This window comes from Somniosus microcephalus, chromosome 12 (assembly GCF_052327205.1).
Source record: "Somniosus microcephalus isolate GS21.2 chromosome 12, FLI_Smic_1.0, whole genome shotgun sequence".
In the NCBI taxonomy this organism is placed as follows: Eukaryota; Metazoa; Chordata; class Chondrichthyes; order Squaliformes; family Somniosidae; genus Somniosus; species Somniosus microcephalus.
In genome coordinates, this window is record NC_140998.1 from 166,921,649 (window position 1) to 166,939,060 (window position 17,412).

General features: G+C 41.5%; 1 protein-coding gene across 1 annotated transcript in view; it reads left to right on the forward strand.

Annotated features, from left to right (window-relative positions):
* stard9 (StAR-related lipid transfer (START) domain containing 9) overlaps positions 1 to 17,412 on the forward strand; it is a 284,572-nt gene that overhangs the window by 173,601 nt on the left and 93,559 nt on the right. The window contains exons 16-20 of the mRNA XM_086003792.1: positions 128 to 307; positions 6,127 to 6,178; positions 9,584 to 9,721; positions 12,218 to 12,300; positions 16,491 to 16,597. Of these exons, the coding sequence (XP_085859918.1) occupies positions 128 to 307; positions 6,127 to 6,178; positions 9,584 to 9,721; positions 12,218 to 12,300; positions 16,491 to 16,597 (560 nt within the window). The remainder of the gene's footprint in view (positions 1 to 127; positions 308 to 6,126; positions 6,179 to 9,583; positions 9,722 to 12,217; positions 12,301 to 16,490; positions 16,598 to 17,412) is intronic.

Below are 17,412 nucleotides of genomic sequence, written 5' to 3' on the forward strand. Positions count from 1 at the left end.
TTCATATTAATAATACATTGATACAGAATTTGGAGCATGACTATGAAGTTTAAATTTGATCTCATGTAGCTTAGATTAATTTGTTATATTAAATACTGATGCCATGAATTACTGTGATCTCTGTTAGGTAGACCAGCTCACCAAAGATTGGACAGACAGATGGAAAGACACAAAAGCAATCATGGAGGAATACTATGTGGACATAAACCGAGGGAAAACAGGAGTGATTGTTGCCTCCCAGTTACCTCATTTAATAGCCGTGGATGAGGATATATTAAGTACAGGTGTTGCCCTCTATCATCTCAGGGTAAGATTTCAGGCCTGTTTTGGATTGATTCAATGTATTTTATTAGTGTTTTTAAAAAAAAAAAAAATACATTTGTTCTTCTAATTTTCCCTCGCTGTGAAAGATTCCCATGTAAGATCTCCTGATTAATGTGTTACCTACTTTTATGCTTATGCTACTGTAGATCAGACAGGAGAAAGTGCAGGTTGACCCTTTTGATTTCGCCTTACTTATTTGTTCTTTCCTAACTCTTGGAAGTACCTCGTAATAATCCTAGCTGTGAATAATTGTAGAATTTGGGATCGCACCATATCATTTTGTAGAGTAACTTTTCAGTGCATTTCCAGTGTATGTCATTGAGACCTTGACGGCTGAAGGGCCAAAGTTCACAGTGAGAAACATCAGCAAGATTAAGAATAAAGATTAAGAATAAAGGACAAGAGTGGTAAACTAATGATTAGGTGACGGCAAACTTGGCTTTTAAAAAGCAGGACATTGCATGAGGAAGGAAAGATTGAGGGAGGTAAAAAGTGTTTTTTTGTGCTTCACGAGCATACTGAATCTCACATAAACCAGTCGTGGTTTATTGCTTTCTAGAGATATGTGGAATGGCCATTATGTTCTCCTATCTCTTCAGAAAAGTGGAAAACTCCATGCCATCAGACCAGTGCAGATAGGCTAAAACTATTTGGCCGGATTTGCAAATTAAGTAATACACAGAAGAACTAATAGCAAGATACCAAGAGTACAAACAAGCAGACGTACTAGATGTGTACAATAGCAAAACACTGCGGATGCTGGAAATCTGAAATAACAACAGAAATACTGGAAACACTCGGCAGGTCAGGCAGCATCGAGGAGAGAGAGACAGAGTTGTTTCTCTCTCCTCGATGCTGCCTGACCTGCTGAGTGTTTCCAGCATTTTCTGTTATACTCTATGTAAACTGCTTCAACACAATAAAAGACAAAAACAGTTCAAAATCCTTGTAGTCCTTCTCAGCATTTTCTGAATAATAGTTTCTGATAGAAGTTACGTGGGAGATGACCCTCACAAAGTCAACCATCTCCTATAGAGGTACAGCCATCCCAGCATTTAGGAACCATGAGGCTGTCCCTACGTTGTTTGGATGTCCTTTCTTTGAAGTAAAAGCAGGCGCCTTTGATGATCAAAATACTCCTCCTCCATAGTCGAGCCATTAGTGTTAACCAGGTTAACACTTAAGTAGATGTTAACTCGTGTTTCCTTTAGTAGTCAGTTTTTGACACTTGACAATGAAAGCCACAATCTCGTCGGTGGTGATTGAAATGGAATTTACATTGAGATTAGAATTGTCTATTTCACTGTCAATCAATGCCCATTTACATTTCAAATAAGCGGGAGGTTGGGGGACCCCTACAGAAATTCTACCCAATGTCCGTGATCCTCCAGGTTAAAGACATTTTAACTCTAGCTGTTTTGAAATAAGAGAGAAGTTATCCTATTTTTGCAGTTTGGGGAAATAATGAGATTGTGCAGTGAGTTTTGATTTCAATACACTTTTATTTGGTATGTTTGAAGTTTAGACGGTGTGAAAGATGAAGATTCAGAAGAGCAATCATAATATTGTTAAAATATAGAAAGGGAGCAAGGCTACGATGGAGAGGTCAGAGGTTATAGGTGATAAATCATTACATTTAAAGGGAAGACAGTGTTACCCACCACATTTTTTCCTCTTTGAATTACCTTTCTTCTTTTTCTCTTGTTCTGTTTGACTTGTTTATCTTTCTATTGGATCTGCTGAGCTGTAAGTAAGGAAACTATTACTATTATGTCTTGTGCCTGCTAAACTTAAATGGTTTGCTGTGATAAGTCTTCACTGTTTGTTCTCTGACTTTAGAAGCTTTTATTGTCTGTAAAAGTAACAAAAAATTAAATAATAGACCACAGCTATGTTAACATTTGAACATGTGTTTTACAAATCTACATGCTGTTAGTATACTACTCTCCATTTGCAGGATCCCAAAGGACCCTTACCTTAGTCTGCTGGCTCCCTATATTAGAACCACTCTCCCAACTGCCCTCCCTGCTCTGTTGGCCTGTTTGCAGCAGTGTAGTTGAGATGTGCAACATCTGGAGACAGCACAGGTTATCTGTAGAGCAGGGGTTCTCAACCTTTTTGCTTCAGAGGCCCTCCTCCCGTGTTATAAAAATTCCGCAGACCCCCTGTAACACAACACAAGTATAAAAATTAGTTATTAATAACTCTATTACACCTTAAGAAGGTGAAGAAGAATTTATTTAATCCTAAATTTAAATAAGCAAAATACTGCAGATCCTGGAAATCTGAAATAAAAACAGAAAATTCTTGAAGTACTCAGCAGGTCAGGCAGCATCTGTGGAGAGAAACAGAGTTAACGTTTCAGTTCTGACGAAAGGTCATCGATCTGAAACGTTAACTCTGTTTCTGTCTCCACAGATGCTGCCTGCCCTGCTGACTATGTCCAGAATTTTCTGTTTTTATCCTAAATTTACATTATGTGCCCGAGGTTGCTCCATCCCATCAAACATTTGTTTAAGAGGAAATGAACCAGGAGCAACAAGCACAGTGCTCACTACAGGCTCGTTTTGTGCACACCCGGTCGGACTGAACTAAAATTCCAGGTCCACGTCCTCCATTTCGGAAACAGAACTTCCCTCTTCCCACCCCAGCGACTTGAATTAACAGCACCAGCAATGGTGGAGGTGGATGGCACATGAGAGAAATGGAGAAATAAACAGGGCCCTGAGCGACTTTACCCAGCCGACCTCATCGCCATAAATCCTTTCATGAAAAGGCAGCCCCCCTCTCCCCAACCCTTTCACAAATAGCCGGCCTAGGTCCATCCGTCCGCCAGAGAAGCACATTGCCATGAATATAAAGCTCCGAGTCTGAGGTACGAGGAAAATCGTGATAACGCCTTCAGCTATTATACTAACTGAAGACATTGAAGGAGATAATCACACTGGATCCTGATTGAATTGGCCTTTCTGCAGGTCTAGAGACTGGCAAGTCTTTTTCTTTCCTTCCCCACCCCCCTCTCCAAGGCCACGTGGCACGTGTGCACTCTTTTTCAAACGCGCAGAGGGTGACTCTGCACGAGGTGAAAGAAAAGGTTTGAAAGGAAGGCTTGCGCTACCTCGGCCTATGCAACCCCGGACTAACTCACGGATTTCCCCACCCCCCAACTCAGGTTTTAATCCCCAGGAACAGAAGTTATAACTTCCTTTATTTTATTTAATGGTTAAAAGCAGCGAGTGGAATGTGGAAGCGAATAGGACTGGGTCAAAAAAAAAACCTACTGAGATAAATACTGCTGTAAAAGTCAGTGACACGCAAAGGGACTGTCTAAGCATTCAAATGGTGTCCAACAGTATGAACCTGAATTGACTGTGCATACACAGTCTTTATAGCTGAGATTATTCCACTCGTCTCAATATACACAGGAGACTACTGATGTTTTGCTGTTTATGCCATACATCAGTACGATAGCAAAATACTGCAGATGCTGGAAATCCGAAATAACAAAAAATGCTGGAAAAACTCAGCAGGCCAGGCCAGGCAACATCCGTGGAGACAAAGGGTTTTGACCTGAAACGCTGACTCTAATTTCTCTCCACGGATGTTGCCTGGCCTCCTGAGTTTTTCCAGCATTTTCTGTTGTTATTTCAGATCATCAGTGTTTGGCTTGTTTTTCATTTTACTACTTTGGTCTTCATGACACTTAATGGAATCATAATCAAGTCATCCTCGGTTCCGAGGGACTGCCTAAGAATGAGAAGAATAATGGAATTATACATCACAGAAGGAGGCCATTCGGCCCCTCGTGCCTGTGCTGGCTCTTGAAGGAGATGGCCAATTAGTCCCATTCCCCTGCTCTTTCCGCATAGCTCTGCAAATTTTTCCTTTTCCAAGTATTTATCCAATTTCCTTTTTGAAAGTTACTATTAAGCCTGCTTCCATCACCCTTTCAGGCAGTGCATTCAAGATTGTAACTTTCAGTGTCCCGAATGTGACTGAATAGTGAAAACACAACATAGAAGATAGGAGCAGGAGTAGGCCATTCGGCCCCTCGAGCCTGCTCCGCCATTCAATGCGATCATGGCTGATCATCCAAGTTCAGTACCTGGTCCCTGCTTTCTCCCCAAACCCCTTGATCCCTTTAGCCTTAAGAAATATATCCAACTCCTTCTTGAATATATTTAATGAATTGGCCTCTACTGCCTTCTGTGGTAGAGAATTCCACAGGTTTACCACTCTCTGGGTGAAGAAATTCCTCCTCATTTCTGTCCTAAAAGGCCTACGCCTTATCCTTAAACTGTGACCCCTGGTTCTGGATTCCCCGACCATCGGGAACATCCTCCCTGCATCTAGTCTGTCCAGTCCTGCCAGAATTTTATAAGTTTCAATGAGATCCCCTCTCATTCTTCTAAACTCCAGCGAGTACAAACCCAATCGACCCAATCTCTCCCCATACGTCATTCCTGCCATCCCAAGTATCAGCCTGGTGAATCTTTGCTGAACTCCTTCCATGACAAGAATATCCTTCCTCAGATAAGGCGACCAAAACTGCTCACAATACTCAAGATATGGTCTCACCAAGGCCCTGTACAACTGCAGCAAGACATCCTTGTTCCTGTACTCAAACCCTCTCGCTATGAAGGCCAACATACCATTTGCCTTCGTACCCGCCTGCTGCACCTGCATGCTTACCTTCAGCGACTGGTGCACAAGGACACCCAGGTCTCGTTGCACTTCCCCTTCTCCCAATCTATTGCCATTCAGATAATCTGCCTTCCTGTTTTTGACACCAAAATGGATAACCTCACGTTTATCCACGTTATATTGCATCTGCCATGCTTCTGCCCAATCACCCAACCTGTCCAAATCATCCTGTAGTTTCTCGGCATCCTCCTCACAGCACACACGCCCACCCAGCTTTGTGTCATCTGCAAATTTGGAGATATTACATCTAGTTCCCTTGTCTAGATCATTAATATATATTGTGAATAACTGGGGTCCAAGGACCGATCCCTGCGGTACCTCACTAGTCACTGCCTGCCACTCGGAAAAAGAGCCGTTTATTCCAACTCTTTGCTTTCTAACTGCCAACCAGTTCTCTATCCAAGTCAATACCTTGCCCCCAATCCCATGTGCCTTAACTTTACACGCTAATCTCTTATGTGGGACCTTATCGAAAGTCTTCTGAAAGTCCAAATACACCACATCCACTGGTTCGCCCTCATCTATTCTACCAGTTACATCCACAAATAACATCCAGCTACGGTTCATTGCCATTTGACAAACTGCCTCATCACTCTTTCCAGAATGCGTTTAGAAAGATATCCTTGTAGCAAATGGAGCCGTTTCCCATGGTTGGCGGGTCATGTTGTTTTTACCCACCTGTTGTGTTGTGGCTTAGTAGTGAAGGAACCCTTAATGTGCCAACTGCTGTGGAGTATTCTTTGAGTTCAACTTCTAAACCTTGTTGACTTTTAAAATACTGTGGATGAATTTCTAGTTTGTGATCTGAAGGCAGTTTTAAATTCTTTTCAAATTATACATATTGGGACTTTAAAATATTGTTTTTAATGTAAATAGCATCTGACTCAAAGGGATGATCCAAGTGTTAAACATTAAGGTTTATGATCCAATAGTGTGCTTTTTCTGTAACTTGGTATATACACATACGCCAAGGCAAAATACCTCTCTTACTGACTGATCTTAATAAATATCTTTGGTTCTTCTTTTCCTGGTGTAATTCTGAGTTATTTTGTGTTTGATGAGGATAAGCTGTTGATTTAAATGTCTTCATGGTTTTAGGAAGGAATGACAAAGATTGGGGGAATTGATGCTGAAACAGAACAAGACATTGGTAAGTGCACAAAAAATGGATTAAGTTGCGAAAGTTATTGTAAGTTTTTTCACTTGCACTGTATGGAATTGCATTCACTACAATATAGATCCAACTTTCTTCAAGGGAGAATTCTTTGATCTTTTACCAATGTGCATGTTTGGGTTCAGAGCATAGCTAAGATGATGGACAACTATCAAGTGAAAGCAAACTGAACTGTAACATTCGTTCCTTTATAATCGCTTTGCAGGTTTATATTATCCATCATTCAGTCGGCTAGAGGTTACTTCCCTTCAACATGTTCTCAGCTTTAGAGGTTATGTAGTCTCCCCTCCTCACTGAAACACATCCTCCATTCTTCTTCTCTGACAACAGCCGCTGTCTGGTGTTTCCTCCACTGAGAACATTATTACTGTGTTTTTCTAACAACTGGTTATATAGCAAAATATTTAACCATGTATCCTTTCATATTTTCACTTTGCTACTTCTATGCTTCAAGTTTGGGTTTCTTGCTCTCCCCGCCACCCCCCAACCCCCTTGGCACCAAACCCTCCAGTTTGATCCCAGTTGCTGGGAGTGTCTTCCCTTGTAGCACACATTGTGGCAGAATCACTTACTTATATAGGTTCCACCTGTTTTGTGATGTCAAGTTTTTCTCTTTCATGCAACTTGATTTTTTTTGAGCTGGGGGCTTCTTGCAAAAAAAAAAAGAGAATTTAAGCAGTATTTAACAATGGCATGTAGGTAGGGCCTTAGCCTTAACCATTCATTCCTTCGAAGATTGTTGCTGAATTTCAATTAACGCAGGCAAGCGATTATGGTAGCAACACTTTTTAAGCACCTCATACTTAATCAACAGAAAGGAATTAATACTAGACGTTGACATCTTGCAGGACAGGACAAGAAGTTTTGCAATCCAGGCAATTTTTTGCATCCAATGGGAACAAAGTCTCTGTTTTACCTGGCAGAGGTTAGCAAACTGGGTTGTGCAGTGTGTCCTGCATTACTCTCTGGCAGGAGATGACCTAATGAGAAAAGCTTCAACTCATTCTACTTATGCAGTCATCGCTTCTCGCTGAGAGTTCTACAGCATATAAATACTTGTACTGTTTTGTTTTGGTAGACCAAGGTGATGAATGCTTCAGCAAGATAGAATCATCAAGTCTTACAGCACAGAAGGAGGCCATTCGGCCCATCTGCATGTGCCAGCTCTTTGAAAGCGCTGTCCAATTTAGGCCCACGCCCCAGCTTTTCCCCCATAACACTGCAAATCAGTTCTCTTCAAATACATGTCCAATTGCCTTTTAAAAGTTCCAATGGAATCTGATTCCACCACCGTTTCAGGCAGTGTGTTCCCGATCTTCACAACCATCTGCATGAAGAAATTTCTCCTCATTTCCCCTCTAGTTCTTTTGCCAATTATTTTAAATCTGTGACCTCTGGTTGCCGACCCACTTGTCAGAGGAAATAGTTTCTCCCTACTTGCTCTATCAAAACCCCCTCATAATTTTGAATACCCCTATTAGGTCTCCCCTTTACCTGCTCTGCTCTAAGGAGAATAATCCCAGTTTCTCCAATCTCTCCACATAACTGAAGTCACTCATTCATATCAGCCTGGTAAGCCGCCTCTGTATCCTCTCCAAGGCCTTGACATCCTTTCTAAAGTGTGGTGCCGAGAATTGTACACAATACTCCAGCTGAGGCCTAACCAGAGATTTGTAAAAGTTCAGCATGACTTCCTTGTTTTTGTATTCAATGCCATATTTACAAAGCCAAGCTTTCTTAACTGCTTTATTAACTTGCCCTGTCATCTTCAAAGATTTGTGAATATGCACACACAGGTCCCTCTGTTCTTGCAACCCCCTCAAAATAGTACCATTTAGATTATACTACCTCTCCATGTTGTTTCTCCCAAAGTGATCTCCAAGCTGGCCTGAGGTTATAGGGCCTTGTTAACTCACTCCCAAAATTCTACACTACTCCCCATGTAAGTGGAGGTTGAACAAATGAAGACTGACAGTAGGATTATCTGCCTTTGGTATGGGTGGTCTTCCTCACTCATCAGCCTCCATATCTAGAGCTGCTACCCAAACTACCCTTTTACTTGTGACTTGAGCTGCTTATTGATGCTTCAAGATTTCTGTGATCTCACTATATTTTGGATCCAGTGCTGATTCCCTCAAGAACTGAAAATGGAAGTATTTATACAGTGAAGGAGGAAAAGGCATCTGATTTCTAAAAGAGGGAGCTTCTTAAGGGGAAATCGCCCCAAGTTGATTTGATATCCTACTCTATGTGGAGAGTTAACTTCAATCCAAGATTGAGTAAGACCCATAGTGAAAGAAGGCTATCTATTATTTTCATTCATTCATTAATAGATGATTTCCATTGCTTATTTTGAAAACCATGAAAGAAAATACACAAAATTACAGTGTTCAATATTATAAAATGAAGTGAGAAAACCAAATCAAATGCTACCTTTAATACTAAATTTAACAGCTGTAGATATAAATGTGTAGTCTGAGCAGCATTAGCTCTTCGATTTCTTTTTCTATACCTGTCCTGGACCAAAAAGGATAGAGAGGCACTGGCGAAGGTGCAAAAAAGATTTACAAGGATGATACCAGAACTGAGAGGTTATAACAATCATAAAAAATTGAACAGGTTGGGGTGCTTTTCTCTAGAAAAAAGAAGGCTGAGGGGTGACCTGATAGAGGTCTTTATGAAAGGGTTTGATTGGGTAGATGTAGAGAAGATGTTTCCACTTGTGGGGAGACCAAAACTAGGGGTCATAAATATAAGATTGTTACTAATAAATCCAATAGGAAATTAAGGAGAAACTTCTTTACCCAGAGAGTGGTTAGAATGTGGAACTTGCTACCATATGGAGTGGTTGAAGCAAATAGCATAGATGCATTTAAGGGGATGCTAGATAAATACATCAGGAAGAAAGGAGTAGAAGGTTATGCTGATAGGGTTAGATGGAGAGGGGTGAGAGGAGGCTCGTGTGAAGCATAAACCGGCAGAGACCAGTTGGGCCGAACGGCCTGTTTCTGTGCTGTACCTTCTATGGTGTTCTATGTAAAACGGAAAACAAAATGATCATAAAAGTAGGTTTCTGTAAGACTTTACTGGCCTAATCTAGAGTCTCTTTACAATAAACGAAATCTAATTGAGAATGTTAGCACTCTAATTGAGACTAGTACTTCCTAATGTTCCAGTAAGGACTGAGGGCAAGGGGAAAAATAGAATGGACTGGATTACTGAGCTGAGCCAATGCATAAAAGTCCCCTGTAAATGACAATTTGTGTGCAGTGAGTTGGATTAAAGGCAGCACAGTGAAGTTTAAGAACCCTTGCAAAATGGTGACCAAGTTTCAACAATATTCTACTGGGCAAAAACCAATAATCATTGTCTTTATTTTAGTTCTGCAGGGTCCTTGGGTGGAGAGAGAGCACTGTCTCATTCACAATGACAATGGCATAGTGACACTTGAACCAATTGGAGGATCACAGTGCACTGTCAATGAACTGGATGTCACCCATTCATGTCGTTTGTCTCAAGGTAATGGATGTATTACTGTTATCACTAATCCATCCAGTTAGTAGCATCTGTGTGGAATTGCTATAAACATTGCCTAATGATTAATTTGTAACAAATCTGAAATATTTTCACTTTGGCCCCCATCACCCTTTTTCTTCTCAAGTGATTCTGCCCACAGGCTGCCCTTGGCCAGGTATTCAGTTAGGGTGATTGGCACTGATGCCAAGATAGTGTTATGCACCTACGAACTGAGAAGTAAAAAGCCAAATTGTTTTTATTAATCTTGGATCCAGGGAGATTTCTACGTAATTTTATAGTGATTTTATTCTGTGTTCATAACTTTGTGGAAAATTTTTGATATTATTTATAATTTTTAATATATTAGGTCTTTTACAAAGTGCACACTTCCTGTCAAACTTTTATATTGCGCTATTTCCATTTCCTATCTGTAATACCTGCCTGCCGCAACTATACTCAGCTAGCTGTACATTCTACTTGCCTCCCAGTAAGTTATCTGACCATTAGGTGGCGCTGTAATAATGTCCACAGCACCACCTACCTCAAGCCTATTAAAATCTCTTCCCACCTCTCTCTCACTGTCCTGCGCTATCCTCTTCCCCTCTTTAGCCCTTTCTGATCCCCAAGATGATCTTTTCCCCCCATTCACTGCCACCCACCCCTCACCCTGACCCTTTAAGCGCTGAAATGAAAAAGGCTGCATTCTCATTAAGTGCTTTCACTGTCATAAAACAACCTAGAAGTCCTTTCCTGGTCAAAGCCAGAAACGCAAGTTTTCTACTTGGGGGTTTCTAAAAGGCTTTCCCAATACTGAGCTGGGAAAGGCGCTGTTACTTAAAGCCCAAACAACTTTAAGTACACTGAAGTCAGCTGTTAAAATATAAGTGCGGTTTGTGCTTTAATTAACAGAGGTTTATGAGGAAGCCCTTTCCTGAAATTTCAGGGAGCGAAGTGGAATTAATGGCGCCTTCCAGCCACCATTCTGGTTCACTGTCCCATGATGATAAAGGGATAGCGTAGCTATGGAGAAACTATTTCCTCTGGTAGGCGAATTCGGAGCAAAAGGATATAATCTTAAAATTAGAACTAGGCCATTTAGAGGTGAAATCAAGAAGCACTTTTTCACACAAAGGGTAGTGGAAATCTGGAACTCTGATCTCCAAAAGGCTGTGGTTCTGGGACAATTCGCGCTTTCAAGACTGTGATCTTTGTTGGGTAAGTGTATCGACAGATATGGAGCAAAGGCAGGTAAATGGTGTTGAGGTACAAATCAGCCATGATCCAATTGAATGGCTGAATAGGCTTGAGGGGCTGAATGGCCTACTCCTGTTCGTATTTTCTTTCTCTTTCCCCTTCCCCCACCTAGTCTCACCTCATCCTACCCCAAATGCCCAAGCCTATCCTCTCTTGACGCTTCCTTTTATCACTCCCAGTTCCATCTGCCTTGAACAGTCGTGCTTACCCTTTCTTCTTGCCACGCCCATGAGGGCCATTCCCCACAAAAACTTTCCATCACTGCATTCCTGACTGTAACACTAATGCTGTCACACCCTGACCCCCCCCCCCCAACTTCTACTTGACCCTAGGCTCCCGCATCCCGTGACCCACCTGATGACTCACTCCTTAGTACTTCTACACTCCAGGACAAATCCCTAAAAACTCCTGTGCCCTGTGACACACCCTGTGTACAACATGCCTACCTGTAGCCTGGGACATCCCTATCATTATCTTCCATTTCTGGGGCTTCAAAAAGCTAAAATACAACATTAACTACATAGTTAAGCAAACCTATAGTAATCAAAACTATTGATTTATAGTTTCCACACGCATACAAACATCAACATTGAATTCAAGCCTGGAAATACCACTAACGCTCCCACAATACTCTGTAGTAAAAAAAACCCACGATTTATTCAGTCACTAAGTACATGTCTGTGATGATGTATTTCATGTTACGTGGGATAAAGTAGTTTGTCCACCAACTCACCATGAGCAAGATCATGGGGGTGCTATGTATGTAAAAAAAAACCTTGCGTTTAGCGTATTCCCATCTCAATTCAAAGTGTCATACCTCGTTACCGATGCAACACAATTTTATAAAGAGGAGAAAAAAGCTGATCATTTCATGATGCGTTCTTCTAACCTGGAGCCAGAAATTTACAAGCCATTACAATTGCTCTCTTAACGGCAAGAGCAGTGACAATGATCTACTTGTATCACTTCCAAACAAAATAACCTGAGACCAAGTTAGCAGCGAAACATCACAACAGTGTTCCAGAACTCTCACTGCCCACAAACAATGCCACACAAAATAACATTTCCCAAAAGATTTTTTAAATTATTTTAAAAGTTCTTGTCTAGAAAAATGCTGTTTTTTTCAAAAAATTTTCTTTGTGGCAAGCTGACAGTGTCCATATGTTGTTCATAGATCTATAATAACAGGGTCTGTTCTTCCTTTACTTCTGTGCTTTATTTAGCATGATTCAATTTGTTTTGCAGGTGCTGTTATCGTACTGGGCAGGGTGCACAAGTTCAGGTTTAACCATCCAACAGAAGCTGCAAAGTTGAGAAAAAGGAGAGCTGTGAGTTTCTATACTCTGACCATATATACTTAATTAATAAATGTCTTTTGTAGTTTGCAGTGTAGCAGCAATAATAATTCCATAAGTTTTGGTGTGATTAATAAATTATTGAGATTTGTGTTGTCCATCCTGCAAAATATTGTTACGTAGCATATACTGCACAGAAACATAGAAGATAAGAGCAGGAGTAGGCCATTCGGCCCCTCGAGCCTGCTCCGCCATTCAATGAGATCATGGCTGATCATCCAAATTCAGTACCCTGTCCCTGCTTTCTCCCCATATCCCCTGATCCCTTTAGCCTTAAGAAATATCTAACTCCTTCTTGAATATATTTAATGAATTGGCCTCAACTGCCTTTTGTGGTAGAGAATTCCACAGGTTCACCACTCTGGGTGAAGAAATTCCTCCTCATCTCTGTCCTAAATGGCTTACCCCTTATCTTTAGACTGTGACCCCTGGTTCTGGACTCCCCTGCCATCGGGAACATCCTGCATCTAGTCTGTCTAGTCCTGTTAGAATTTTATAAGTTTCAATGAGATCCCCTCTCATTCTTCTAAACTCTAGCGAATATAAGCCCAATCGACCCAATCTCTCCTCATACGTCATTCCTGCCATCCCAGGTATCAGTCTGGTGAATCTTCGCTGCACTCCATGGCAAGAACATCCTTCCTCAGATAAGGCAACCAAAACTGCACACAATACTCAAGGTGTGGTCTCACCAACTGCAGCAAGACATCCTTGCTCCTGTACTCGAATCCTCTCGCTATGAAGGCCAACATACCATTTGCCTTCCTAACCGCCTGCTGCACCTGCATGCTTACCTTCAGCGACTGGTGCACAAGGACACCCAGGTCTCGTTGCACTTCCCCTTCTCCCAATCTATTGCCGTTCAGGTAATAATCTACCTGTTTTTGTCACCAAAGTGGATAACCTTGCATTTATCCACATTATACTGCATCTGCCCAATCACCCAACCTGTCCAAATCATACTGGAGTTTCTTGGTATCCTCCTCACAGCACACATGCCCACCCAGCTTTGTGTCGTCTGCAAACTTGGCGATATTACATCTAGTTCCTTCGTCTAGATCATTTATATATATTGTGAATAGCTGGGGTCCTAGCACCGATCCCTGCGGTACCCCACTAGTCACTGCCTGCCACTCGGAAAAAGACCAGTTTATTCCAACTCTTTGCTTCCTGTCTGCCAACCAGTTCTCTATCCAAGTCAGTACCTTACCCCCAATCCCATGTGCTTTAACTTTACACACTAATCTCTTATGCGGGACCTTATCAAAAGTCTTCTGAAAGTCCAAATACACCACATCCACTTGTTCGCCCTTATCTATTCTATCAGTTACATCATCAAAAAATTCCAGTAGATTAGTCAAGCATGATTTACCTTTTGTAAATCCATGTTGACTTTGTCCGATCCTGTCACTGTTTTCCAAGTGCTCTGCTATTACATCTTTTATAATGGACTCTAGCATTTTCCCCACTACCGATGTCCGGCTTACCGGTCTATAATTCCCCGTTTTCTCTCTACCACCTTTTTTGAATAGTGAAACAGGCCAGGGTCGCACTTTTTGAAAATTCAAAGGAAAATCCACAGCACAGCCATTTTTATGTAACTTCGACTTGGTAGAGGTAGCATTAAAGGACTCGACCAGGGAATCCAGGTTTGGAGCTGACGGCAATTTGTGCTGCGGTGAAGGACCTGGTGAGCTAGTGAGTTAGAACACTGGCATCTCTGAGTTTGATCAGAATCCAACTTCTATGGATCAGAAGCAAGGCTAGTTCAGGCACTTTCGCCCAGCTTCCCAGTGGACAGAAATCTGCTGTAATGTGCTGGCAATTCAGCATTGTCACTTTGAGAGGCCATAGGGAAGTGGGAAATGAAAACTTTCCTCTGTAGTAAAGGGTACTCTGTCCTGAGGTTTCTGGATAAGGTCCATTGTTGGCAGTGTTACTTGTTACTAGGTGGAAAGAAATACAGATCCCTTTGCCCAACAAACGCACAGTTCTTGTGGTTGGGGAGAGGAGGATTGCTACAGTATTTTAAAGTTGGAGTGTAGCTAGGAAACAAGTTGTTGGTGTAGGGAGGGAACCAGACTGAAGTGTATTGATTAGGTTATGGACCTGGAGGATGAATAAGAAATGTTTGTGCCTAAGGACTGTCTTCAGAATGACAAGTAAATCAATGTAATTTAATTCCTAGGGTTCTGGGTCGAGGGGAAGTTTAGCCTTTTAGATATCTCGATACCAATATAGAGCCAGGCTAAGGTATATAGTAGAATTCGTATAATCAAATTTATTGTACTTATAATTTTCCCGTTCCCTCATTTGTAATCACAAGGTAGATGTGTAAACCAGTCAGTGTTGATTGAGAGTTCTTAGCAATGCAAAAGGAGCAGTGCCAGACCCGTGACCCGTTAGCTCACCTCTTGTAAAGCACTCCGAGGTTTGGCTTAAAGCTTCTGCTATTTAATCAAACTGGTTCTGTGTACAAGGAGCTTCAGAATGTTCACTTCTTGAGTTGAAATTGAGGTGGTTTATTTGCAAGTCCTTAATTTTTCAGTGTGTTGCCTGGAATCCTATTTTTAAAACTGTTAAATGCAAGGCTGATGTATAACTGGCCTCATGAATAGGCATTTAATATAAGAACAGCACATCAATGAGAGAAACTCTTTAAATTCACTGAGTGATGCAGGGCTCCAAATCCCCAGGAATTCTGTGCTGGAAAGCTCTGTTTTGCTTTGTAGGGTTTTCTCAGAGGCCATCTTTGCGCTTTGGGCATTTTGCCTTAAAATAGTCTGACGAGTTTACTGCAATGTATAAATTTTATTTTTAATTTATTGATTATAATTACATGTGGGCAGAGTTTGAATGAGTCGTCTTCATGTACTCACTATCCATTTTTAGGTTGCAATTAAACAACTTACAAGAGTCAACAGTGTGGTTGACTCTTAACTGCCCTCAGAAGTGGCTAGCGAGCCATTCTGTTGGTACACCACCACCACCTTCTCGGGGTAACTAGAGATGGGCAATAAATACCAGCCTTGCTAGTGGCGCCCACATCCCGAGAACAAATAAAATGTATATAGTGTCTTCAGTGTAGCAAAACACCATATTATTGGCAGGGCAGGCTAATTAAGCCCTAATAAAGTTATTGTATTCCCTCCCATCCTTTCATTTTCAAATTCAGCTCCATGACATGGATCGTTGGTTGGCTGAGAGATGTGTAGGTAATCTCCTCACAGGCATCTGCCAATGTCACTCTGTAAATGGCCATTTGGGCATGTGTGAAACCTGCGATAAATGGATTTGGGTGTAAGTTAATACTGCAACCCCTTTCTGAATGAGATCAGAACCTTTCCATGTGCTTGCACGCTCGTACGCTCACACATTATGATAGTGGGCCAACGCCTAGAGCTAATACAATTAATACTGGAGCTCCATCTCTAAAGCCTAATTAATTTACACAGCCCGTTGCTGAGTCTCCCACCTTGAAAGGACAAAGATATTAACATTTTATTTGCCTTGCCTGCTTGAATCTTGGAGTAGCCATGGCTGCAGTGCTCCTTTCTCCCAACTTATGTTGCTGATCTGAGTTTGTGTGTGTGAGAGGAAGTGAAAGAAAGAAAGACTTGCACTTATATAGCGCCTTTCATGACCACCGGACGTCTCAAAGCACTTTACAGCCAATTAAGTACTTTTGAAGTGTAGTCACTTGTAATATGGGAAATGCGGCAGCCAATTTGCACACAGCAAGCTCCCACAAACAGCAATGTGATCATGACCAGATAATCTGTTTTTGTTATGTTGATTGAGGGATAAATATTGGCCAGGACACCGGGGATAACTCCCCTGCTCTTCTTCGAAATAGTGCCATACAATCTTTTATGTTCACCTGAGAGAGCAGACGGGGCCTCGGTGTAACATCTCATCCGAAAGATGGCACCTCCGACAGTGCAGCACTCCCTCAGTACTGCACTGGAGTGTTGGCCTAGATTTCTGTGCTCAAGTCCCTGGAGTGGGACTTGAACCCACAACCTTCTGACTCAGAGGCAAGAATGCTACCCACTGAGCCACAGCTGACACACAGTGAGTGGGAGGTTGCTAAATTTTTAAATAAATGAATTTCTGTTGTTTTCAGTTTATCTAACATTAGTGTTTTTCTCCCACTTGTATAGAGTAGCAGTGTGTCTCTGGCAAGCAGTGGCTCCTGTGAGTGGCTGGATTTGGATGGAGAATTCAACTTTTCCCCTCCTTATGTTTTATCTCCTCTCATGCAAGCAAGGTAGGATATTCAGTCACGAGAACCACCAGCTGGATGCAGGCATATGAAAATAGTCAACTGTTAGAGAATTACTGTTTCAAAAATAGCATCAGTGTACAATTTGCAGCATTGGAGCAGGAAAACGAGAACAAAAAAAGCTATTTCAATCAACAAGCTCAATCCTTTCTCCGATTTCCCCCACTCCCACCCACTTATCACCTTCGAAAATGACACAGGCAAGAATAAGCTGGCACATTGTTTTAAACGTCTTTGGGCACATATAAAGTGATTTGTTTTGAGGCCTGACTGAACTAATGCAGCGTACATTCAGAATCTCATCATTTTTCAATTATTAATGCAGTGCCAGAAACTGATTTGCTTTCAGCTGCGGCTTAACCTCATTGTTAACCAAGTTAAGTAAGTTTTCCTGTGGACTTGATTCTTTAACTTGGCTTCAAAATGTGACTGACTATATCCTAAATTAATATTTATACTGCAGAAGCATTAACTTTGTCAATACATGTTTAACCATGAAAATAATTCTAAATCTTTGCATCGATCATTATTGGTCAGATTGTTCCCCAATGTTTTTATATGAATATATATGTATTATATATCTACTAAAATTCATGCGTGTTTGTGCACTTCCTGTCAAATTCCCCTATAAATTCCTGTGTCCACATTTAAAATGAAAACTGCTCATGTAAACGTGTCACGCTGTAATTGCCCTCTTCCCCGGTGAAGCTGCTGTAGCGCCACCACTGGCAGGCAGATGTAATTACAGCATGATTCTTTTACATCATAGGAACAGGAGGAGGCCATTCAGCCCCTCGAGC